Source organism: Trichoplusia ni, chromosome 25 (genome assembly GCF_003590095.1).
Source record: "Trichoplusia ni isolate ovarian cell line Hi5 chromosome 25, tn1, whole genome shotgun sequence".
NCBI classification, from domain to species: Eukaryota; Metazoa; Arthropoda; class Insecta; order Lepidoptera; family Noctuidae; genus Trichoplusia; species Trichoplusia ni.
The window spans coordinates 3178267-3205467 of NC_039502.1; the positions used below are offsets into that span (position 1 = coordinate 3178267).

At 34.4% G+C, this 27201-nt stretch overlaps 1 protein-coding gene across 2 annotated transcripts in view; it reads left to right on the plus strand.

Moving 5' to 3' along the window:
- LOC113505299 (mucin-5AC) overlaps positions 1-27201 on the plus strand; it is a 69063-nt gene that overhangs the window by 40522 nt on the left and 1340 nt on the right. Inside the window, exons 3-4 of one of the 2 annotated variants that reach the window (XM_026887923.1) lie at positions 23060-23158; positions 23330-26882. In XM_026887923.1, the coding sequence (XP_026743724.1) occupies positions 23070-23158; positions 23330-26882 (3642 nt within the window). In that variant the 5' untranslated portion in view covers positions 23060-23069. Of the gene's footprint in view, positions 1-22866; positions 23159-23329; positions 26883-27201 lie in introns of those variants that run through there. The other variant, XM_026887922.1, reaches the window with a different exon arrangement.

Genomic DNA, 27201 nt, shown 5'->3' on the forward strand with positions numbered 1-27201 from the left:
AGCCAGATTTCTTTGTGGCATTTTTTTCATTCAACCCAAATCAACAAGAGATGTTAATGAAATACCGATCTCTGTGACATATTTTTATAGTTCACATGGATGTTTTCATACATACATATACATCTTTAAAGCTGCCTGACACGTTTATTTTTAACGCCTTAAAAACCTTTGTTCATAAAAGCACACTTTATTAAAATTTTCCTTTAAAAGTTTAAAAGCATTTTTGGTTCATTTAATCTAAGCAACACTATTGTCTGAAACATATTTTCTACATCACGTGCTTTAATTAGACCTTGGGGAACAATTTGAGGCCTACCTTGGACCCTTTTACTTTAAACACTTTGCAAATGTACTATTCTCGTAATTTCAAAACATTATGCCGGCAGGTATTTCAGGAAAAAAATATAGCGTTTTGTTTGTTTCATGTACTTCATGTTTTCTGGAAAAAATATTAACTGTTTTGAGTTATCCTCGTGACTTTATAAAAGCAATGTATTTTTTTTTTCGCGGAACTTATTTTTTTCTAGAAAACGTTATTGAAACGTTTCTAGTCACATTTTTTCGTTTGGTTTATTCAAAAAACTTGAAAGGACAATACAATAGGAATACTAAATTTGATGTAAGTAATCACGTTCTCGCCAATCACCAAATTCAGTTTTCTTAACCACTGCAAAGTCCCTCTACAAAGCTAAACAAAAAGAAAACAAATCCTCGAAATTCCTTAACAATTATCCTCAAAACAGCCGTTACTAAGTTTTCAGCGTCTTAACCCAAATAACAACAAAAACGATCACTCCCAGAAGCAATTATTCGCAAATTACGGTCCCAACATTTGCTAGAATTATTTGGAATTGAACAATCTCGGTAATGGAAGGTAAATCGAATCATTTGGCCCTAAGTGAATGGATGTACTAGCTTCATGACTTATTGTGACACTTGGTCTTTATGGGCGGGAAGTCTTGTATTCTGTATTTGTTAAGTTTCGTGTTACTAGGTCAGGATGAATGTGAGTACTTGTATTTGAATATGTGATTACTGTATGGTAATGTTTATTTAGATACTTGATAGGTATTCTGAGGTTTTGTTATTCATGTTAAGATTTATTTTATGGAAGATGCATTTTGTCATGACGTTAACAAGCATCAGTACAAAAAAGTTAGCTGCTTAATGTATAGATTAATCGAACTACAATTCTAAGAACATAATAAAGATATTCGTGACGTATAATTATGAAATGTGAAAAATAATTATTTAGGATAATATCAGCTGTATTGGAAGACAAAGTAGAATAGAGTGAAAAAAATAACACGTAAAGTGCGAGACGCATTTACAACAGTAAGGCTTCACAGTGGAGTTTTAATAAAGCTTCAGTATTTGCTCTTTAGACACAGAACTGGAAAAAAATCGAAGAAATTATGAGCCTATTTTTATTCCCATCCGAAAATTTAGTTCAAACCCCCATTTCACTCTTCGCATGGAGCACATGCAATAATATTTGACTTTCCCTGTCCGCTCTCTTTTGTGAGATAACAAACGTTCACGTTCTGGGCTCTCGTCATCCCGTATGCACCCGTATCATGTCACATGCATTTTAAAACGGTTTTATTATATAGGTATTATTACTTTATCTGGTATAGCAAGGCTGGCTGTAACTTATTTTGTGAAAATTACGTTCAAATGGAAACGTAGAGCTTAAAGACTCGGAGAGGTCTAGCAAATACTCGAAGCATATTGAAACTTTAAAATTTCGGACATATTTCCATTTTTTGGAAGACGTTTAACTTTTTATAGTCTTCGTCATTATTAACCCGAAATACCTCCTCTGCTGAACAAAAGGCAGAGGACGATCGGTCTTGATATTAACTTCCCAATAAAATTCCAATATACTTAATTCCTTAGGCATAAAGGCACAGACATAAAGTGAAAACTGAATGCAACATACCGCAGTCGGCATCTAATAAATTAAGCATTCGATGACTAACGAATAAAAAATATCTGCTCAGACTAAAATCAACAAATTCTTTACAGAATTCAGGCCATCCATATTTGGTTAGCAGTCGCCTACACGATATTTTTGTTTACTCGCTTATATTGCCAGTATAGTCATTTTGAAGTACATATTTACTTTCTTGATAGTGTCTATAGAAGGGTATTGACATACTTAATTTTTATATGTTAGTATTATGAGCAATTTTGTCAAGTGCGAGTCGAAATCGAGACATTGACAGAGACAAACAGAGACTTCAGACGACAACGTCTTTGTAGACGTGTGATGGTAAGGTTCCGTCTTCACCCTTTTGGCTCGAAAAACTCAAAAGCAACGCAAATTCTAGTAATAAGAACGAACGAATAAGAATAATAGTAATGAAAATCATAGAGATAACTAAGAAAGGCTGTCAATGAAAATAAATGTCTATGATTTATTTTCTAGGTAAATATTTTGTGGTCATCTACCATTTGCTAACTGGCAGAGAACCTATTGTAGAGTCACTTAAGTCGTTCATTTAAAATATGCAGACTCAAATTTGGAACACAAATATGAGTTGACCAAACTAATATTTGTTGCTACCCTTAGCACAGAATGCCAAGAGCTTACACACTTGTCTTAGAGAAAATGGAGAGCCAAATACATAAATTTGCGATTACTGAGACATTCTAGCACATATACGGTCTATGTCCTACAGAATTAACATAGAGACACCATTGTATACTTCACAATAACATAATGCATTCATTATTAATGAAATGTAGAGCAATTCTGTGTGGTAGTTCCCTTTGAGTTATATGAAAAGGAAGAGAAATCGGGTTAGACGTGCTACGGCAATCATTTGAACGTCGATAGCAGGAACTAAACAGAGCACTTCGGTATAAAATGTGAAATTCCTTTCAACCTTTCTATAAATAATGTCTGTGCTTAAATAAAGCGACTCACGGCATCTTTACATGTCTGTAACTTTTGCTGTGGACACAGTCACTTAGTGCTGAGGGAGGTGAAGTTAGAATTTTAATATCGAATGCTTCAAATCTATGAAAATATTTTTGGACAAGTGTCGTGTACATGGCGTGTCATTCCGAAACAATTGAGAGGTTGGCTGGCGTTAGCACTAGAAATATGTCATGTTCACAAGCCCTGTTCTTTCACTGGAGAAACTTTTCACAATATACATACGAAATTATTTTTTAATATTTAATAATACAAGTTTATTTACGAAGAAATTGTTTAAGACATTTGATAATCTTATTTAAATTTCAAAATTGCTGAAAACGTTAGTGCCTACCGGAACATAACACGCCTAATACCAGTCGTAAACCTATATTGTTATTCGGGAGCTTTGTAATAAATAGCTAAAATGTTCGGTCGTTTGGGAATATGGTCTCCCTTAAGCTTTAGTGCCTGAATGTTGGTATTAGCTTACTGTATCGCATGCCAGTACGTTAGAGTATTCAATATACATATGTTGATGTGTTGACTGTCTTAGACTATTGAATTTACGCACTGAAGAAAACAAAACAGCTATCTGATCTTATTTTTTTTTCACTGAGTTTTCAGTTTAAGAGAGATTTTTCTTCTTTTGATGAACAAGTCTTGATCCGTTTATTGAAACTGCAGTGAAAATAATTCTAAGCGGATATAAAAAACTAAAACGGTTTAAATCATCAAAAGATGTTAGAGGCCACTGTTACTTATTTATCATTAGGATAGTAATTACATTACAATGTTAAAACGACAAATATTTACAACTATCTCTGTAAACAAACTAAGAAGTTCCATTCCCCAGTTACATTATTGGATTAAAAATATATTCCGGAGTTAACCGATATACCTATTGTTGTCTAACGTAAGCTTGCGCGCGAAACTTTGCTCGAAACTACTTAGCGGTCAAACAATTCAGCGATTACAGATAGTAACTGTGAACTGTGAATTAAGTTTTAAACTTCATAAACGTACTTATATCATGTCTATATCTGTTCTTTGAACATAGTTTTTTAAGTTTTGTCTGACGCTGGGTTCCTGTTACCAAGTGCCTAGTGATTTTAGACATGGACCCTGGGTGGTGACACACAGTAAATATCCCAAATATTGTGGGCAATATCTAGTTAAGTGGGTCGTCATGATATGGCAGTCAATTATATTGAAAAATCTTAAAAAAGATTAAAAACAAGCAAGAAAAGAAGAAAACTAGCTTTTACAAACTAAATCTGCAAGTGATAGTCCTATCTGTAAATATTTAAGAATACCATTTACTTTCGAGTATATTAATACAGTTTATTCTCAAAAATAAATTGTATCTACCATAGCGTACACCGCCAAGTATCGATTAAAATAAAATCGGATACATCACTCGTTATCAGATTACGATTAAAAATGGCTCCTGTTAAAATCTCGTTATAATTAAAGTTCCAATTAATGTCAAAATGCGTTAACATGTTACACGAGAAGTTAACCGTTAATTAATTAATTGACAGCTTTAAAAAAATATATGTAAGTGGAATTTTATTATTTTGGTAGTAAGTTATATAAATACGTGTTATGATATTATTTTCAGTATTTTTTATTTTATTTATTTCGTAGTTTTAGGCTTCTAAATAATAGATAGGTTGTAAGATATTTTTTCCGGAATCTTTTCAAATCAATTCTTAAATAGTCTAATGAAACAATACTTTAAAGTATCAAAAACTCCTCACTTCCCTTTTAACTCCGATCTATTTTAGAACCGCGTTTGATAAAGGTTTTCTCGTTCTCTTCACGAACACTTTAAGCTGTCTACAAGTCTCACTCCTGTCTCATTACGGCACTGAACGTTCCGCAAACACAATATAAACAAAGTTTGTGTTTCCAACAGAAAAAAATCTCGATAAGAACCAGAAATAAATCAAATAGGTATTTGGAACAGAACTTTGCGAAAAGTTAACGTAACTTTACATTGAACTTTATGTTACCTATCTACTTCACAAATTCAAATTAACCAGACAAAGTCACGGACAACAGCTAGTTTAAGTTTTTTACACATTATACCCAAAAATGTTAATATTAATTTATACCCAGTAAACCTAGCCTGGCATTGACTCCTCAATAACAAATTTAAAGACGTTTAGTTTGTGAAAAATGGATTATCTTCGCAAACATTGCTTGACTAGTTTCGGAACGACGCCGCGTCATCTCATGACTGCGAACGCCGGTTGAGACTACAGCTGGCCTCCGTATGCAGAATAATATGGGGTTGTGACTAGCAAAAACTAGCGTTAATAGATAAATAATAAAACAAATTACAGCTTATTTTGTTATTTGCAATTCGTTATTCTTATTACATCCATCGTTTGTTTTGTTTCATTATGATGAATGAGCAATAATTTCGTCTCGTCAATGGATTACCTGTCAGGCGTAGTTCTTGTAGTAATTTATCTATCATTCGTATTTTTACTCGTATATAATCTTTTGAATTCATAGTTATAATGAATTGGAGTAGTAAATAGAAGATATTTTATCGGTATTTACGGAACTATGTTATTTCAAATAGGAAAATAATTATCCTCAAAGCGATTTTTATGTTATGTTTTCTCTGTTTAAGTACTACTGTTTAAGTTTTGTTTTTTTCTAATCATTTAACTACAAGTAAAGAGCATTTCTTATCAACACAATCCAACTACAATATCTCTACTTTTTACTTCTATTTTATTCTGGGAGCAATAAAAAGCTCGTTGTAGATAATATTGTGAACTACCATTTACAACCCGAAGTGCCTATTTCCATCGCCTACACCAGACCTAGTTAAATCTAGCCAAAATCAGATTACGTAGAGACGTGACGTTGGCGACGTACATACCTTACATCTGCAATGTCTATGTTACGCAAAAATTAACCGTATGTCTGAGTGCACAAGGTTGAAGTCAAATGACAGTGTGGTCTTAATGTGTGGTCGATTGTAAATATTGTTGTGTAGGTATTGATGGAGACAGCTAGCAAGTTACATAAGTGTTTAATGGTTGTTGAATAGGTAATGCGTGATAGATCTAATTATGCTCTGCAATATTAGGTGAGGACGAACTAGACCCGCTTTTTCATCGCTCATTTTTTTTCATATGTGATGAAATTTCTCTGTCAAGTCATAAAGTGTTACTCATAAAATAGACTGTTCAAGGCGAAAACATTTTTTTTTAAATTCGAACCCGAGATAAATATTTAAGCAGTGATAATTTAAACTAAAGCTGTTTGTAGATATAAAATTATTAGAGGTATAAAGTAGACTGTAAATTTTAAAACAATTCGTGTATGGAAAAAATATTTGCGATTTAATTTATAGGTTAGCATACGCCACGTCACCAAAAAAAACAGACGTTGAAAACTCGACAAACATTTCATAAATCATTAAAAGCAGCAAAGTCAGACCGTCTTTTATCTGAAGCTGTAACGACCATTTTACCGATATAGTTAGCGACAACTGCACCGGAGATTGCGCGTCGTTCGTTAGTGGATCGCAAGATGTAGTCTAGACAACTATGTACTGACTGATGTTTTGTAGCAGATGGTTTTGAATAGAAATGTGTGTGGTAATGTTTTTTGTTTGTCAATTGACCATGTAAGCAAAATCAAAATGTTTCGATTCAGGTAGGCCTTGAATTTGAAAAAGATGAAATTTCATTAATTACTCACGGATCTGTTAAAAGTTTTACTTTTAAATATGATTCAAGTTTCGTATTATTCAGCTTGTGAGTATTAAACAGCCAGGCGCTATGGACAATATACTTTTGTTGGAAGCAAAACATGACATAACTGAGGTAGGAAAACATTCGCAAACGAGTTTAATTGTCCCGGTTAGAAGAAAAAAGAGCTGTATAAAGATTACAAAAAATTGAAATTTAAGCAGATTATAAATAAATACCACACAGTCCAAAATAAAAATATTTATTCCAATCAATATTTACGTTTAGCGTAGGTTAATACGTGAAGATCTTGCCCATATTTTATAGGAACATAAAAATTTACAAATATAAGCATAATAAAGCTCTCTATAAGTTCTCTTTATTTAACTTTATCTCCAAGAATTCTCAGCGGAGTAACTTGCCGATGGCGACCCAATTCTCTTCAATATTCAATTGTGTAGGTAGTTCTTATTGGAATCAGAACAAGTAATCAAGAAATAAAAGGATCGTCAGAATTTTACTACTGAATGAATCTGGAGTTTAAAAATAAAATAAAGCAACGAGTTCTGATTCTAACAGACTTAATTGATAAGTGGTATTTGGCTAAAGTTATTTTTGATGATTTTTTTTTATTGATTTATTGTCAAGTAGTGTTTGAATTTCACTCTTACGTTCATATTTTCACAGATCATACTATATTTTTATGCCGTTTATTAAACTAACATTAAACAAAAATAAATACATATAGACGTATAGATGTAAGGCAGCGTTTGTTACGGTTATACATATGGTGGATGTGTAATTCATCTTTTTTTTTTATGGGACGTCGGCCGCGAGCCTGACTCGCGCTTGACTTGTTAGAGAAAATTATGTGATAGCCACCACCTCAATTTTAAGCAAATAAATCTTTGTCTTTGTCAGACATCATAATATTGTACTAGTCAGGAGAATGTGTTGACAGTGACGTTATATAATACTAATTGCATTAGTACAGTTCTAGTTTGACAGAGAGACAGCGATCTTTCTAGTGTGATGACGTGTCATTGTTTCAGCAAAGGGAAATCGCTGAACGGGATGAACTATAGCAGATTAATGTGTTCAGTTACTGGTGTATAATAGGAATGTTATTTTGGGCCAGTGAACCTTCCTTTTGGTTTTTTTCCGTCGTCAAATTAATCCTTCGGCTTTAGATTGAGTGGAGTGTCAGACTAGCACAAACCCACCCATATTCCTTCTTTTGCCCTTTGTGTACCGCAGCCACGGTAACCCTTTCAAACAATTCTGCTGGGTGGAACATACCTTTTCGGAGAATTCGCTGGTAGGAACAGTGCCATTAGACTTATTACTGCAACTTTTCTTGAAATTAAACCTTTTTAATGTTGTACTTTGCTAACCTAAGCATTTCCTATAGAAAGTTCTAAAATAGATTTTCCAGAGACCAGCTTGGTCGCAAAACCCAGGAGATATTGCATTTGCATGTTACCTCAATATATACCTAGTTCCCTCTAGAATCTAACCTCACACAGTTTGACGCATAAATATACACGAGTAACGTCAATCAACTGGTTTTCTAACTGAACGTCAGATGATAGATAGTTACCATCAGAGTAAAGTCGTTTATGATTTTAAACGTCGATAGGAAGACGGAGATTTTCAAGCTTGATGCATGTTTCCTAGTAAGCCTGAACTTGGTTTATGCAAGAAATATTAATTTATTTAATTTATAGTTTGATTGATGATAACTTCATGTTAAGTGGCGTTTGGTTCTCAGGGTGGATGGTGAACATTTTACTTAGCTGCTGTCATATGTCTTATTATTAATTTTATCTTGTTTGAACATATTTTCAAATGTGAATATAATTTCACGTCAGGGCTTTATATGTGTATGGCGATATGATTTAAAATATTTTGCCAAAATAAAATGGCAAAATAAATGGCTGACGATACAAAGAAAATGAGATATCACCAGCCTGTTATTGTGTAACTGCCAGACATAAATGCAGGTGGAGAACTGAGCATAGATGTTCGGTAGATACAAACGTTTTAGACACATTAGAATCAAGAACAAACATTTTAATCTCTATGTATCAGGGATCACGACCTCACCAATAAGAAACACAATTCAAGGAATAACATAAAAAGAAATAAAATATCAAATGCATTCAGTACTAAAAGCATCTAATTACGGCAATTCCTTTTATTGCCTCCAACAGTTCCCATAATGTTATGAACTGGGAGTTCCGTAGGTTGCTTACTAGAGTATAATTACCGTTGATTACATCTTACGGCAGACCAGATCCCGCAGGTCTAATCGCCACGCCCCCGATAGCCCCTAATGCGTATATATAGTTGTAGGTGGTGATTTACTAAGGAACCAATGTTATAAGGTGGGAATTGGGAGAGTTGGTAATGAGGATATATTAGTTAAAGTAAGTAATAATTCTGTATGATATCAATTGGATGTTTTTTCGTGTTCATTCATGAGATATTGAAGTACGAATATATCAGATCCAACTCTATCTGATCTCTTCCTTTTAAGACTCCTGCGCTCACGAATTTATTCTGTGTCGGGGGATTTCGTGAAAATATGTATGTCATGCAACAAGATCTCTCAAATTTATTTTATAATCTTCGCGTAAGACGAGCGTTTTACACGGGGACAGTAGATGACTTCGGTTATCGCGATAATTTGCGGTCTCAGGTATAAGCGCAGGGTGAAGCAATCCCGTGTTTTTATGAGCCGGTAAGAGTCTGCTACCTCAACTTTTAATATTATACTATATTCTATACTTGTTCTCCAGGGCGAATAAACTCCATGGAGTTTCCCCAGGTAAAAAAAAACAAATGAATCCATTCGGCATCTGTGCAGTTGAAAAAACTAGACCCATTGTAGTTATTGGTTTCAAATTTAAGCACATTATCTGTAAAGGAGGAATTTCGAATTTAAGTACGTAAATGTTTTCTTTCGTTTCTCAAATTGGACGCGCATCAATTCACTTAATTCTAAATTCGCATTAATCATAATCTATCCTACGAATGTAAATCGTAATTTTTGTAAGAGCAATTTAGTCTGTACATTAATTCTAGGTACATTTTTTATAAGATCTTAAATTGGTTCATACATACAGTATTTGTACACGTTTTTCTCATTGATTGCTCGATTGTATTAGGTGATTTATACTCGAGCGTACAAAAAATCACGACTGCTCCCGTTCGATTTGATCAAGCTTTTTCAAGAGAGTAATTTGTGTTGTAGAAAAGGACTCAGTTTAGGACAAAAGGTCATTTGAACCAAATGGATTATTTTTGATGTTTTTTTAGGGATAAAACTAAAGTTTCTTCAGCGTATTTTTTTTTAGTTTTGTGTTCCCAAATTGAAAAAACGGAACCTGTTATTCAATTCTGTTAGTCCGTCTGTCACCAGTCTGTTATTTTTCAATTTTGTGGCAGTCTATATATTTCTTTAACCTATTTTTACAGGACCCTCAGTATCGCGAGTCCGACTATTGTCCGTTTTATTTACTTGACTGACACCTAATACAGATAGGTAGAGACCTCATTTCGCCAGCTTTGTTCTATATTTGTAAAGGCGGAATTCATTTGTTTAGCTACAATATATGGCTATAGGCCTGTCAATCCGGCCAGTATCAGAGTTCTAAATCTTTTTAAAAATATTGTCCACAAAAATGCCGTGTATTTTTCTTTTTTTTTCTCAACTGACAAAGACCGTTCTTTCGAGCTTGAAGTGTATTCACATAGTTTTTAAAGCCATCAAAGTTTTTTGAATAGAAAGTGGCTTTTTAAGCAAAAACCGAGGAAGACGGGTTAGTACAGTCAAGCCGTGTTAAAACCAAGCTTTTTATGTTTAAAGTTGGAATGTAAAGAAGTGCACTAAAAAGTGGCGTTGTTCGTGTTTGTAAACATTTCCCTTCGGTAATATTCGGGTGTTGTCGGCTAATACCGTTTTCGTGTTCTACATTTAAATGCCCTGACTTCTGAACACAGCTTTTTTTCCAGTCAATTTCATACATCTCCCTATTGCTATTCTCTGCATGCGCGTTTCATATTTTCTAGTCATAAATTCGACAACGATTTTTCAATACAAGAAAATCTTAACTCCCGAGTACAGATCGCTTTCAATATATTGAATTGGACAGGAAAATACAAGGATATGTGGGAACACGTATTGCGTAGTAAAAATTGATTCAATATTGTATATGGCCAACATTTGCGCCAGCATTTTATCTTGAATATCTTGGCAGTCTGACGTGGTAGCCGCTTGTGGATGAAAGATAAAATAAGACTGGTATTCTTTTGTTTTTATTCAAAAACAAAGCTTGTTCTTGTGATATTCGCAAAGTTCATGTTTCTAAATAAATGTTTAATGTGTAAATCTTGATACTTAGATGCAGAAATATGTATTTGTGAACTGAATGATCTTTTGTCGTAGTTCCGTACAAATAAATATATTAATGGCGGGCACAAAAATTATACATACCTTTAGGAAAGGTTTGAAAATTGATCATCACGCTTACTCCCGGCAGGTTAAAGTTTTTGTGAATATGAAAAGACATACGCTTTAAAATATAATAAGTAATGTAAGAAGGACACGAAGAAATAAATCAAAACTTTCAAACTAGTCCTCATATATCCATTTCCTACATAATTAGACAGCGCTACAGCTTCACTGCGCAAATCCTAATATTTCATAACACGTTCAAAGTTTGGACATCTTCCAAAAGTGTGACGTCATAATGGTACTTGTTACATTAGTGTGTTTGAGTAAGTATACGAGTGACACTAAAGTGGCTTTTACAGTGACACTTTAAGAGCCTTCGCGTACATATATGGACTGTTCGAGGCATAGTGCTTGTATGCATGAAAACAGTTGCATGACAGTATTGACGCGCGAATGGTTTTAGTCACTTGTGATCTGCTTACAAACTTTTTGGTGTATTGATATGAAAATCATGCAGTCTCTTTAAAGGTATTTTTTTTCATTTTAGTTTAATCGATTTATACATAAATGCACTTAAATCCCTCTCGTAGCGCCTTGCTAAAATGTTGCGAAAGTGGTAAAAAAACCCTTAAGTTAAATGTTATGCATGTTTAAAAGCAGTGACTGGATTCTAGAAACAGGTGTTCACGGAAAAGTATATTTTCTTTACACATAAAAATATAAGTTTTGCAGTTTAAATGTGCAGGTACAAATGTTGGGCAGTTAAGGCGGCACTTCCATGAGTTCTATCATAAGACAGCGGTTTGTAGAAAACCGCCTTTTCCCTGTAACGCACAAAGTTATATTGAGTTCTTTGGCCTACTAAAAGTTTGCAGTTAAATAAGAATGGAATATTCATTTTAAATAACCATCACGTTTCCTACACAAAGATAGAAAGCAGAGAAAATTCCACTTTCTTGAATTAAACTTCCTTTAAACATTAAACGAATCAACTGTTTGTGTCTCTTCCGTTTCTCTTTACTAATTGATTTATTGAGTATTAAACATAAAATAAACATAAATAATAATATTTCACTGAAGATAAAACGTAATTTATTTACGTATACTTAAAGTCATAAAGTCACTATCACAATGAGAGCAAAATTAATACCTTTCCAGGCAATTTGAATCATTCGAGAAACCGTCTTTTTGGTCATAAATGGTTTAAAACAGTTTGGGGGTCTACCATCAACTCATAAAGCAGTAAAATTGCAGCTGTTGAACAGAGACGTTGTTCTACACCATGTAGCGTTGTCACTCTTCCACAACTGCAATATTCTTACTTCGAGTACGTAGTAGACCCCTGGTTTCATATATCCGTGATGTCACAGTAACTCAGTTACTGGGTAGTCTGTCCCATTTCCCCATTTTCATTATAACCGGAATGAAATGTCAATGGAAATTGCCAGAAGGCTCGGTGTGCCGCGAGCTTTAGTATGTAGCGAGGGTAAATTAAATGTGAGCGAGTAATTACAGGTGGGTTATACGCATTCACTTTAATACCTCTAATATTTATGTTATGAGGTCCATTCAAAGGAGTATTTAATAGATGTTGATGTAAAGCGGTTTGTTGTTTTATACTTGTCCGGTTTTATTGAGGATATAAGCGGTGTTAAATCCTGTGTAACATGTACAATACAACTTGGATAATGATTTGTCATAGAAAGAAGGCATTTAGAAATAAACTTTACTATTTTACTTTAATTTACTAAAACATACTATTTCCATACATGTTTAATTCTTATATAACAAAAAAATCTAATTCTCATAGTTATCCTATGGGAATGTGAAATTTTAATACAACCCCAAAAACAGCTCATGTATACAAACGCCCTAAATTTCTACCGGTAACGAAATAAACGAATACATTTATGTACATAAACGTTAATATTGCGAGTTTCTTGGAAATAAAGTTATATAATATTCAACAGGTCCAAATATCGGCCAAGTTTAAATGCAAATAAGTGTGCCTTGACTACTGAAGACACAAATTTAAATAATTATCAAAGTACGGGAACGCTGAAATTCAGGGTCGACTTGTTAAATAATACAATAAGCTAGCTTACGATACCTTCGCGAACTTAATTAAAGTTGCCGCCAAGTAATTTACTTATTGACGTTTGTTCGGCAATAAAAATAAATTATTTATATTGTTTCTCGTTGGGTGAACTATTTGTTTAAATTATTTATTTGGGATGAAGATGGTTTGACGTTAAAGTTTTATTTCTATGCCAGTTTTACTGATATTATTATGACTCGTTAGAGAAAAAAGTACGTACAATCTTACCTTTTTTATCGTCTTGCCTATTTAGTTAACCTGAACGCAGGCTTCGATTGCTTCAACAGACTATAGTTATCCTTGTCAAGGGATTGTTAAAATACCGTTTTTTGTGACGCCACACCAACCTAATTTTAAACAAAAAAGACAGTTAACATAAAAAGTTAAGTATTTAGTTGCCCTAAATCGCGTCACACGAAATTATCAAAGCTATCTTATAATCTTCCGTTACAGAATGACCGAATAATTCGCAAGTCGTGACCAGAGTCATGCTTGTTCCACAGACCAAAAAAATGTAGAGCGTACGTAAAACTCACAGAAAAAGAAAAAAAGAAAGAGGAATAAAACAAATTCAAATTTTGGGACGAGTAAAAAACTGAAATATTATAAAATAAATGTCATCAAAATGTCTGATTAAATTTTAAATTCGTTTTTTTTTTGGCATTTTACGCCTATATTGTCCCAAAGATGGCCAAAGCGGTTTTATACATTCTCAACATTTTTGGAAACTTCAATTTTAGAGCGTTTTACTCACGCGTATTTGTTAGAAACGCCCGACTAGTTTCGGACTTACCCGGTACCCTTAATCATGAGCTGACATGGCGTTGAGTTCGTGAGGCATCGACGTAGATTTTTATCAGTTTATTTTCTTTAAATACATTTTAGAGGGATTCCTAATCATATATGTTTTTCCGCAAATAAATGATTGTGCAAGTTCGTTGACTCTTGGTTTGTCTTCTACCGTTACACCTGAGTTTACTTTCAGCCAGACTGTGTGTGCTCCACTGACTACAGTTCCATTTAATATTGTCAACCGCTTTGTTGTTTGTGTGCGAAGTGATTTTTTATTATTGGATTTGAACAATGAGTATGTTATTAATTTTTGTTCATTACTTCATAATTATTTAGATAATAGTTGTAGGTAAAGGCTATTGCCAAAAGCCAAAGGATTTTCCTCGTCCTTAGTTGTTTTTAAAATCACTATTTGTTTTACCAACATCTATTTATTTTGTCGATGCTTAGACGGTCTCTTTTCAATCAGCGTTGGAAAATAAGAAATAAAACCGAATCCTGACTATAATGAATCATTGTTAAACTAAAGGCATTGCAGATCGATTCTTTGATAGCTGCAGTTTACTTTCAGTTAGTGCCAGTCTGTTCATCTGATAACGAAACATAAAGGTTTATAGAAATACCTTTAAAGAGCGCTCTCTTACAAACGCTATAGGCCGCCGCTTATAGCGTAATGCGTTAGGCCGCTTTTGAGAAATGTAACAAAGGATTTAATATTTCTACAAGCATTACTTAAGATGGGATGACATTTATTCAGCGACTAAGCCTACGAATATTGTAAACGCGGAAGTTTGTAATAAGTTAACTGTATTCTTATCAATACAAAATAAATTATAAACTGCTGTATTTATTATAATCCGTATTTCTGAAAGAGATTCCAGAAGTTATCTTCAAACTTTCCCATACGTTTGGTTTACCAATAACGACTCTCTCGGGAAAACTATCGAGGTTGCGGCAAAATACACGAACGTATATTACCTGTTAATAAAAGTCGAGGGATTATTACAATACGTCGGTGTGAATACAGAACAGATACGGGGAACAGAGCTACAGGGAACGGCTTACTGGGAAGGGACTTACATATACAAAGATGCAATTATTGGTAGTTTCTTTTCATAACGCTTGTTAACTGAAGGAAGGCAGTCGTGATTTACTTTTGTTTTTTTTCCGAAGATAAAGTTCCGTGCCCAAGGAGAAAAAAAAGGAAGCGTATTACTGAAGCTTCGTTGTCTCTTTGTCCGTCCATCCAACAACAGACCTTATCTCATGAACCGTGATAGCAAAACAATATTTTTAAAGATTTTTATTTACTTTACTGCGAATACGTGTATGTGTAATGTTACGGACATGATTTTGTTGTATTCGATTTTTTTTCTCTCAAGCTAGACGAAACCCTCACTCCTCTCTGTCGCGTGTCCGACTCTCACTTGACCGATTTTTTGAGAGCCGAATTTGATCGTTTAGAACTATGCAGATATTATATCGTATACCCAGCTGATAGTCTAGCCAGAGTCTCATCCCACGTGTATTCGTTATATATTCGAATTGCCATTGAACACGCCACTTTATGCACGAATGCGTCAAGTGATTCAAGCGATACATCAGAAACACTGTTACGAGATCGTCCGCAATTCTGCATAACATCATCCTATCACTTTCACCCTGAAGTAACTTTGTTATTATTATTGAAATCTTCAACGTATCTATGTATTTTCGTAATTGGATTTGCAACTGAAGTCAATGAATCAAGACAATATATCGATTTCCCAAAAAAACCTTGATACTGTGTATTCTGTAAAAGAACATAGCCAAAATTTTGAAATAATTGTTCAGTAAAAGTCAATTAAACATTAATACGGACACGATATGATTTAGAAAAAATATGCACATGTTATTCGATGAAAACGTGTCGTATATTACTCTTGCCGAGGCTAAAACAAAACCCTCGATCCATGTTAAGATATCCTAATCAAAGCTTTGAAACCCATTTCGCTAACTTAGTCTACAATTTTGATCACGTCATTAGCACAAATCGATATTCCAGAATATGATATTATCTCGACGCGTCCACCTATAATTTGATTCTATCATGAATTTCCCTTTAGACTCCATCTACCTAGAAATTGGGTCTAATCAAAGTAACCACAAGGCGCAAGGTCTGATATGTATTATCTGCGATAAACCTCTATTCCAACCGAGAGAAAGGTTTATTACTGTGATCTTTGTCACAATAAACGCTGTGTTTAACCCCATTCTGACATTCGCGAGGTATTCAACGGTTATTAATAATTCATGCTTTGTACGAATTAGACAAATGCCTAGTCATATGAGTTTTTGCTTTTACGATTTTCGAATGAGGTCTCGCGTTCGTCTTCGTTGATTTTCGTTCCGTTGTAACGGTTCATAACGTTGTAAAACACTTGGGTTTGTCTGTTTGACGTTTGTTTATGTAATTTACAATGAGGAAGCTGGGTTTGTCTCGAGAACATGACAGTTTGTGTAACTGTATACCCCGAAGGTGATATTTATGTGTAATGCATATATTATGTTTGATGTTTGGTTCTGTTATGTTCTTGAACTTGTATGAACTTTGTTTTTGTTGATTCTGTGAACGATTTTGAAAACGACGTTCACAAAACAAATAAAATTTTAAAACATATTCTATGTACCATCGAAAATTAGGATAACGTGTCCTCATACCTGCTGCTAACATAGATGTTAAAATATTAGATACAAAAACTATTACATTTCATTAAACTACCAACACAACCCACATCATATAGCAACGTAAACAAACAAACACACAAAGTTCAATAACACAATAAACAGACAATCAAACAACAAAAAGATGGCGCCCAAAAATATATTTCACACAACAGCCTACATTTATTTCTTTGATAGTGTCATTATTTACCGACGCTACAAAGGGGTATTCCGAACTTGAGAGTTCGCTGAGGTACCAAGGAGGAGCCGGGCGGAGTTTGAAGGAGTTTTGCGGAGTTTACGACACTGTCTCACTCACTTCCAAACTTAACTCTTGTTTTGGACGTAAAGTTTCAAGAAGTCAGCGCGGTGATATTATGTCTCGACTTGTTTAGACTTTAGTTTAGTTTTGACGGTGACACTAAGGCATATATTTAGCTTAAATTGTTATACAGGTTTAGTTTCTTGTTGAGATAAAAGGCAGAAAATGTAGACGTGTAAGGATTTGTTGAATTTTAAGAATATTACGATAAGCAACAGTCTGTTTTTGCTTTAAATCATTATTTATTTTCTTAAAAATTGAAACGTACAGAGGGCGTTAGGAACTTTTTATTTTCTTTCGTATCAAGTTTTTGAAGAATTAATTGTTTTGGTGGTATTCCTAAAGCCGTATGCTAATATCATATTCGAATACTCCTAAAACGGTTTACCGCAAATTAAAAGTAAAACTCTCGTGTTTATATGATATTCAAAGTTCTGTAGAACCCAGCGAAGTTTCTCGCAAAAGATTTGTATGTTCGGATTTCATTACTTATTTTATTGGCAATCAAAGTATAAATTACAAGGTACTTACACTCTGAAACTTGGAGATTCTCATGTCCATCTTGTAAAGTTCCTACGAAGGTATCAAAACTTTTGTTCAACGATTTTATTGCGAATTTTATTGCTTTGTGGTATTTCTAGAAGTTTACGATGGATAGTCTAGTCATAGAAATATTAGTTTAATAGATAGGCACCCCATGCCAGGTATTGTAATCATAATTTAGTGACGTTTTCAATAACTTACTGAACCGTTGTCCTATTATTAAAACTAACAAATATTAGCAAGAAAATTCGGTTAACACTACACAATTTATCGAGTGCCCGTATTTTTCAATGACTCTACAAATTGGTGCTAAGTAAGTTTTAACAATACTCAAACGAGTTACTTTAGCGACACTTTGACTTATTGGGTTTGATTGTGAACAGTTGTAAAAAGCTTTCTGACTGTTTACTTACTAGTCGTAAATTATAATCGTGAATACTGATCGATAGTAAACCTCTTTCCTTTTTTGTTATTTTGCTTTTAATTTTTTTTATTTATTTAAATGATAAAATTCCGTTTTACTATTATTAATAGGCAGTTATAATTATAGTTACGACTGTAATGGAATTAATTTCTCATCGTTTCGTGACACACGTCTACAATCTAATTATCTACACGTATTAATACGTGCATTGAACTTGTGGACAACCAGTTTCTTTTGCATAAACAGTAACATATTTATAGATTTCCAGTTATTCTGGTATTACTTGGAATTGATGAAGAAAAAATGCATTTGAAGTTAAAATAAGTAGCCAGCAACGGAAACGCTTCATATTAATCCAATCTGATTAAGGTAGAACTTCTTGCTACGAGTTTAATAGTAATTTGTCAATGTCTTTTAGAAAATCTTGAAGGTGGAAAAAGTGCTGGATTCTAGGTTTCAAGTACTTAATTACTATCATTTGTTATAGTTGCTCATTACATGAGTGCAGTGAGTATTTCGATTGCTGCAAAAGGAAGGTAAAATTTCTGTAAGTAGTGGTAATTGAAAAGTCTTTTTAAGGTTCCCATACCCAAAGGATACAATATAACTGAGCCCGCTGTCACCAAGCTGTATCTCGTGAATCATGAAACATGAAATTTTCGTAGATGTCGTATTTATGTTTACGATATATCCAACAAACAATCACAACAATAAAATCTAAGTTAAACAACGTGATCCTATTTATACGGATTCCTGAGTATCGCGAGTCTAATTCCCATTTGACTGTTTCTTTACATTTTTCAAATGGAGGATTTTTAAATCTTGATACAAAAAGAACCTAAACAATTACAATTCTTTTTAGTAGCTTTTAGTTTAAAATTTTGTTTTTACCAACTACACTTTTCAAACTTAGCACCGTTACGGATAACAACGGTTATTTTCTAAACTACTTGTAATGCCACAAATCATAGTTATTGTTATTACTTCAGATTTATTGTGACTCTACAGTTCAAATCTATGGGCGCCCGTGGCCCCGGGCTATCGCTAAACTATTTCTAACAACGGGTTGGTGTCGGTTCCCAAGAAAATATGTGTTTTATCCTACAATGTATTTTGTTCCTACGTCTTGTGTTCTTGAGAATTTAAACTTTTTACTCTTAGGATTGGTAAAGCTTGCCTTTAATAATAAAATAACGATATCAACCTATGAGAGTTGCTGTCGAGTATAGAGCTTTGTATATAAAGACGGATTGAGCATTATTTTTTATTATGCAGTTTCGACGACGACTCCTCCAGTAAGAAATGTAAGCCTTTGAGTTTTACAAACACTCAAATCACATGCACAAACACACTCAAGCATTCGTGGATCACACAGATGCTTGTCCTATGCGGAGAACCCATTCCACTCGTTGCTTTTTTAAAACAAAATATTAGTGGATTTAAACTAGATTACAAATCGCCCTTAGAAGTAGACTGTGACAAAAAAAGTTTATAAAATCTATCTCTTATATTTCTTCTACAAAAATACCTCTCAAACGAAAGGAAATAAAATCTCTGTAAACTTGTACCTTTGATATTGAAAAGCATGTTCTAAGGCGGAGATAATGGTAATAACTACGGGATATTCCCTTGTAAATGTCTCCGAGGGTCCCGATCGTCGTAATGGTCGCGAGAGAGATTTATCCCCTCAGTTGCACCCACATTGTTCGAGAAAATTTTTCCATCTGGAACCTCCTTTTTAAGAAGAGTTATATCTATATTTTTGATAAATTTAGTTCTTTATTTTTTTTTCTTACTTCAGGTTTTTGGCCGGTTCAAGTTACCTAAAAAAAACACTGAATTTGTAGCTTGTATTATTAGACTACAAAGAAGTGATTTTTTTCTTTTCATTTTTCTTTGAAATTATTAGCACTTTTGGTAGGCTAATTAGATACTTTGTCAGCTGAAACCAGGGCTGTGCCCTAAAAATTGCAACAGTATTATGTGCTGAATAATGTACACGCTTTTGGCATTGATTGAGTCGTTCGTGTGTATTATGCATCAGTTTCGAAGGATATCTCTCATTCCGGGCTTAATGGTTAATGAAGATGCGCATATTTTTATATACTATCGACATTGATTTTCAATCTACAGTGATTTGGTAGGCTATGTAAGTAGTTCACGTATGTGTATAATATCAAGTCGTTATTAAATTCACGAATTTTAATGTTATTCAGTAAATGTGGTGTGTTTTGATTATTAGTTTGTTTTTTGGGAATAGTGTTCTACCGAGAGGAATTTAAATAAATTTTATTTTGATATAGCTCAGAGAAAGGTAAAATCTATAAAGGCACGATCAAAACCACTAATGCAGTGGTTGTAAAAAATTAACAAACTTTTTTGAGGACGACGAATCGTCCTAAAAAATTACTTTTCCAAATGAACAGATGATGTGAATTTCGAAACATTTGAGCTGTCTCCACATTAGGAAACTCATTGGAGTCTAAAAGCGGAGGGTTGATCCGTTGCATATTTTATCAGTTTATCCGTGATAGACGCCGACTGGTATTTAGCTAGGAGATCTACAGATGCGGTTATTATCAATTTTACAGGAGCTAACCTCTTAAATATTCATCGAATGGGTTTCAACTTTACTCTGTTAAGTGCCAGGGAACTTACGTTAGCGATTGATTTTGATCCTTGTGGTTGAATGAAGTATTCTAAAAATAGGTAAAATCTATCGCGATTCGAAATGGTTGTGAACTGAATTCATTGTTGGTTGAAGATGTATGATAATTTCTTTTGAGATTTTTTTGCAATTATAGGCAGTTTTGAAGCCGTCATATAGCAATTAAATACTATTTTTATACCATGCGGAATCAAGATGGTTCAGTCTCATGCTCAAGCTAATCTACTATGACAGCGGATGCAATAAATTGACATAACACCACAAATGAGGTTTTAATCGCCTCACTTAAACTGCTTTAAGCTTCTCACATCTTTTTATAGCGAACACTAACAGTTAAATTAATATATCATTACTTGACGCAAAAACTCGCAAATTATATTGTAATGTAACGTAATTAATGGTACAAGAAGTTACTTCATCGTTACGTATCATAATCTGTGTTGATCGATTGATAAAACGTTTCAGTGTTAATAATTAGTGAGTGCATTGTTCTGTAATGAACTGTGCGACCCACTTTGTCGTTACATCACGACGTGTCAATGTCAGTCAAGTTTTCTCATAAGTTTTGTGGTGTAAGTAATAAGCTAAAGATTATGAAACAAGCTTAGGACTTAGGACGTTGAACGAAGAACGAATTTGAGGTTTCTGTGTGAGATAATGGAGGATAAATAAGGGAAAATTTTCCAATTCGTGTTTGCAAGTCTTAAGATTCTCTTGTTCCATGACCATGAAGGAAAAAAAATACATTTAAATAAAATAACAATAACTTTAGATTTTTTGGCCCTTTCTCACTTGATAAAAGTCCCGTAAAAATTCCGATAACGCTTAACATAAAAACCTTCGAATAAAAATAAAAAACGACACTTGTTTTTGCCTTACTCCAATTTTTTCTCCCCGCTGTCATTCATCTCTTAAGCCGCAGAATATAACTGTCTCACGCGCATCGGCGGCTGGTAACGGATTGCCGTGATTGTCGGCGACCAACGAACCGTGGAGCATTGCCGTAATCCGGGCAACACGGCAACACGGCTGCATCGGCCTCTTGTCAAAAATCTTGCTTACATTTTGATGAAGATGTTTGGACTGGCCGAACAATTTCATCCGTGGGTTGCCTTACTTACGTAGACCCAATATATGAAGAAGCAGTGTGAGATTGAAATATAGTTTTCATTAAATCGATATAATATATGTATGATATCGATATCGTTTTTTTTTAATATAAAAGTAAGCAATATGGGATGAATCACCTTTCTGTCAAGGTGTTATTTATAGAACAATTATTTTTTAATTAAGTTTTGAATGTTATTCGAAGACGCCATGCCGATGCCGAAATAAATCCAAAGAACTTCAATGTTAAAGGCAATTAACGTAATAAATTTCAATACAATACTGTTCTTTCCGCTTACATAATGAATATGTCACCAATAAAGTTGAGTGACCTCTCATCTCGTGAGCACCATGGCCCACATACAGTCGGCAAACAACTTGTCAAAACACAACGGAACCGTCGTCGTCATCACAGCCGAAAACTTTACTTAAGACGACATACATAGTTTCGTTAACAAAACAAGTTATATCAACGTTGTTAAGAATGCCAGCAATGAATTGAAAAATGTTTTCGATGATAAAGTGGTAGTTCTAGTTCTAGTGACAATGACCATTGACCGTAGCTTTACCTGTTTAGCAGGTTTATTCACAATTTTACAGTTCGTTTTGTTAACAGTTTAAGGTTACGAGCGTTATAAATATCTTTTAATGCTTGCCTTTATTACTTTCGATGTAATATTGTTTTTTTTTTGTAATGTTTAACAGTCGTTATTATGTTTTATAGGTTTTAAAAGATGGTCGTAATCATGTTTTTTGTTATCAATTTAGATTTGGTACTTTTAGTAAATTTAAAATAAATTGTATGTCGATCAAGATTTAACAGTAATTTATGTACTTACAATTAATAGGGAAGACCAATGATAGTGGATATAAAAGTTTTAGCCAAGAACCCACGTAATAGAATTCCCAAACGGAGGCTGTCATTACAAATACAGAACACATATATTCTGACGCGAAGCAAACACGAGTATTTGTGGTACATATCAATATTTGTCCCGATGCGGGCTTCGTACGCGGTACATATTGAGCGGTTTTATTTGATAAATCTTAGCGTTGAATGAAATAAAATGTTGCACAAATATTGTCAAAAAAACAAATAAAATTGTTTCATAATAAATCTTTATTCATTCCCACGACTAAAATTTCCCCTTTCGTAATTGAGTATTAAGTTTGTCTCTCAGCTAAATATTTTTTAATTTCCTAATTATCGTACTGCAAAAAAACTGTTCTCTAAATTGTAGTAAATGTAGATAAGAAATGGATTATATAATGCAACTTACTTATATAAATGTTATGTTTAGTTCCAGGTGCATGCTGAGTGTATGGGAGGATAAAATGCGAGCTCTACTCTGTTTGCTGCTCGCTGCCAGCTGCCATGCAGCTGACAAAAATGATAATAGGTGAGAAGAAACTTTGTCATATACTTACCGAATTAAATAATTTTTAGTATTTAATTAGCAATGCCTAAGTTATATTAATCTGAAAATCGATTCTCATAAAACGTATTTAAACATGAAATGAAGTGTTCTAAATATATTTAGTATACTAATTTATTTTGTCGGGCATTTCAGGCGCAACAAGCTGCCGTTTATTGCCGACGCTGTCGGAAACTCGTTGCCACGTCCATCGAGCGTGCCAGCTACTGTTGGCAGTCCCGTAAACTTACTGACACCCGACCGCTATGAGTTTTACACCTTCGACGAATCCGGAGAACTCGTCAAAAGATTAATGACACTTGAAGAAATCCAAGCTATTGTAGCTGCAGGAGAAGAAGCTGAAGGCTTGGTCACTTTTGCCAATGAAAACCAACCAACCGTTTCCTTTAACATGAATCAACCTCCCTATACAAAAGTTCATAGCGTTGTTACAAATGTTCAAAATGTTCTGAAAGCTCAAATGGAAGCTCACAAGAACAAACCACAAATGCGACCCACGTTGGACACACCGGACGTCTCAGACTCTTGGAGTTTAATTTTGCCATCAATCTTTGGTAACACTGGCGTTGACATCGTCTTTGATAAAAATTCTGGATCAGTTACTCCACCCGAAACAGACACATATGAAAACAGCAACAGTGCAGAAGATGAGACTTCACTAAGCAAAGAAGGCAGCAATGAAGTAATCAGTAGTTCGACGACTACTGTTCAAGAGAAACATGCAGTAACTGAGAAGTTACCTGTAAAGGTGGAAAATAAAGAAATACCAACAACACCTCGCACAACAACAACTACTACTACTACAACTACTACCACAACTCCTAAACCAACAACTACGACTCGGAAACCAACAAACACAACTCCTAGAGCTACTACTACAACTCGCAAATCGACTACAACTACAACTCACAAGCCTACTACAATTACTCAAAGACCCACCAGAACCACTCCAAGACCAACAACAACAACAAGGGCTCCTACAACCACGACAACAACTACAAAAAAAGCAATCGTTACCTCAACAACTACGACACAACAACCAACAACTGCTAGCACTACAAATAAACCAAGTACAACAAAACTGCCGCTGGTTAAAATCACCAATAAGCCTCAAACCACTACAACTTCTAAACCAACCACTGTTAAACCGGTGTTACAAACATCAACTACTAAATCAGAACAGTCAACAAAAAAAGAGAGCGTTAGCTTTGTAAGTAACCAAGATTCAGAAGAAATCAAAGTTCAATCGAACGCTAACGACGTTTCTGCTACCGAGAAAACTGAAACTCAATTTGAAAAAATAAGCACCTTTATTCCAGTGTCAACAGTAAATTATATTACTGAACGTATTTCACCGAAACCAGAAGTAACAACTAAGTCACCAATCATAGTGAGCACAACTAAGAGATCTGTTGTCACTACTACAACTACTACAAAAGCACCGACAACAGAAGCAACCAAAACTCCAGCGCTGGCAACTACAAGTAGCCCAGTCATAAGCACATCAAACTACATTTTAAGTACTGTGAAAGAAAGCGAAAATGATAAAATAAATGTGACAACAATAACTACGCAATCCGTTTCTCCGTCGACAACTATATCATCCACAGAATTTGTATCAAATGCTGATGTAAATGACCTGGGAAATCAATCTAATGACGAGGAAAATGAAAACGACAAAGACGATGAAACTTTACTTCCATTGTTCGATGTTGCTCAAAGTATAAGCCAAATAGCTTCGGATCTTGGTGGAAGTTACCAACCGATACCAACAACAAGTAACTTATTAGATACTACGAAGGTAAATTTATTGGACTTAGAAAGCAAGGAAGTTTTAGATATGGATATACCATCCGGCCCTGGCAATGAAACAGCCAATGATAATACACCGACTTCTAACGCTACTGATGATAATAATACTGATAACTTCATAAAGATAACTACTTTTGATCCACATGTCAAAACTGAAAATACTAACAACGAAGAAAGAGAATCAGTAATCAAAGGTGCAGAAAAGGAAAAAGAGGAAACAAAAGAAACTATTGTTCAAAACCAAGACGACAAAGAAAAAGATTCAGCACAAAATACGGAAGGAGCTCAAAACAATAATTTAATTATAAACAACATTAAACAAGTCGAATTCTTGACCTCACCTGCTGCTTCTGAGGCAACTACTATTGACCCAGTATTATCGGAGTCAATGGGCGACTTATTATCTCAAGTAGTTAACGAGGCTCCTCAATCCATGGTCAATTCTAATCAGAATACTAAAGAAAACGCAAAAACTACAACTACCGAGAAAAACATCGAGGTCTCTACTCCAGAAAGTTTAGAATCTACATCTGAGGTGTCTAACAAAGTTAAAAAAGAGACCTCAAAAGAAGAAGTAGCTAATGAAGAGACAGATAAAATCATAACACCAGTAAAACCTGATAATGTGAACCTTACTGCTGACACGACGGCTGTGAGTACAGAGGAAAAAGAGGCGGAACCATTAAATAATACAAAATCAGATGTTATAGAAAACCCAAATGACGTTAGAGTTGCTGATACTAATAAAATTGAAGATTCAAACCAAAACTTTGTGCAGATCTCAGTTTCGTCTAACAAAGATGCTGAAAAAGTTAATGTTACAAATGAGTCTAAAATCAGTCCTGAGGTGGCACAACCTGAAACACCTACTGAAATACTAGACATCATGAAGCAAGAGCCAACGAAAGATGAAATTTATTCCAAAAATGGAAATAAAACGACAGTCAAACCAAAGGAAACGAACCAATTTGAAAGCGTAGATACCATAAAAAAGCCTGAAGACACAACTACATCTACCACTACTGCAGCTCCAATAAAAATAACGCAGTCAAAATTAAACAAAATTAATTTGGGTGACAAAACTAATAAAAATACGGAACCACTGCCAAAAGTAGATGACTTCAAAAAGAAAATACAAAAGGTGAATGATGAGGAGGAACTCGTTAGTGAGCGTAATAATTCATGGAAACTAATCCCAACTCTTTCTCCACCAAAAGTTAATGAAATACCGAAAGACAAGGTTAAGTCAGACAACCAGTTTAATCCCGATTCCGTTGAAAACAAAGATGTCGTACTCGAATTTTCTACTGAAAATCAGGGTCTGGAAGTAACTACTAGAGATTTGGGAGAGGATGTTACCCGTTTTTCAGAGCTTTCTAACGAATTAGCATTTAGATTTTGGAATGTCATGGTCGATGAAATTGATAAAAGGAGAAGTTTTGTCTTGTCACCTTACTCAGTATTTTCTATGCTAGCTATGATATTCATGGGAGCACGGGGCGCCACCTCCGGAGAAATGAATGAAATTCTTAAATTGGATGACATGGTAACGTTCAACCCACATTTCACGTTGAAAAATATCTCTGATTCAATTGAAACGACACCAGAATCAGGAGTTGCAATTTCTGCATTCATAAGAGAACTCTACAGTGATAGAAATAAGGGCAAAATTCTAACCTTCTACAAAGAACGAGCTCAGCATTTTTACAATGGTCATGTTGAAGAAATCAACTTTAAATTGATCAGCGACATTATCAGAAGAAGGACAAACTTACTAGTTAAGAGGTACACATGGGGCAAGATTCCAGAATACATGAAAACAAATAACATTGTTATGCAACCACCGTTAGCTGCATTTACGGCAAACATTTTCCAGGTGAGTACGAAGCACTTCCTAATATATTCTTTTTTTTCTTTTCTTTTTTTTTTAAACGACTCCCACAGTAATGAATTTAATTCTTGTGACGCGGTGGGTTTACAAACATACAAATCACATGCACAAAGACACCCAGACTACAAGTATTCGTGGATCACACAAATGCTTGTCCTACGCGGGGATCGAACCCGCGACACGACGCGCACAGTGGATTTAGCGTGATGACCTCAACCACTCGGCTATCCGTGCAGTCAAATAATCGAATGTTAAAACCACGAATTCAGTATTGAACTGGCTGGAATCACTTGAAACAGTAGAT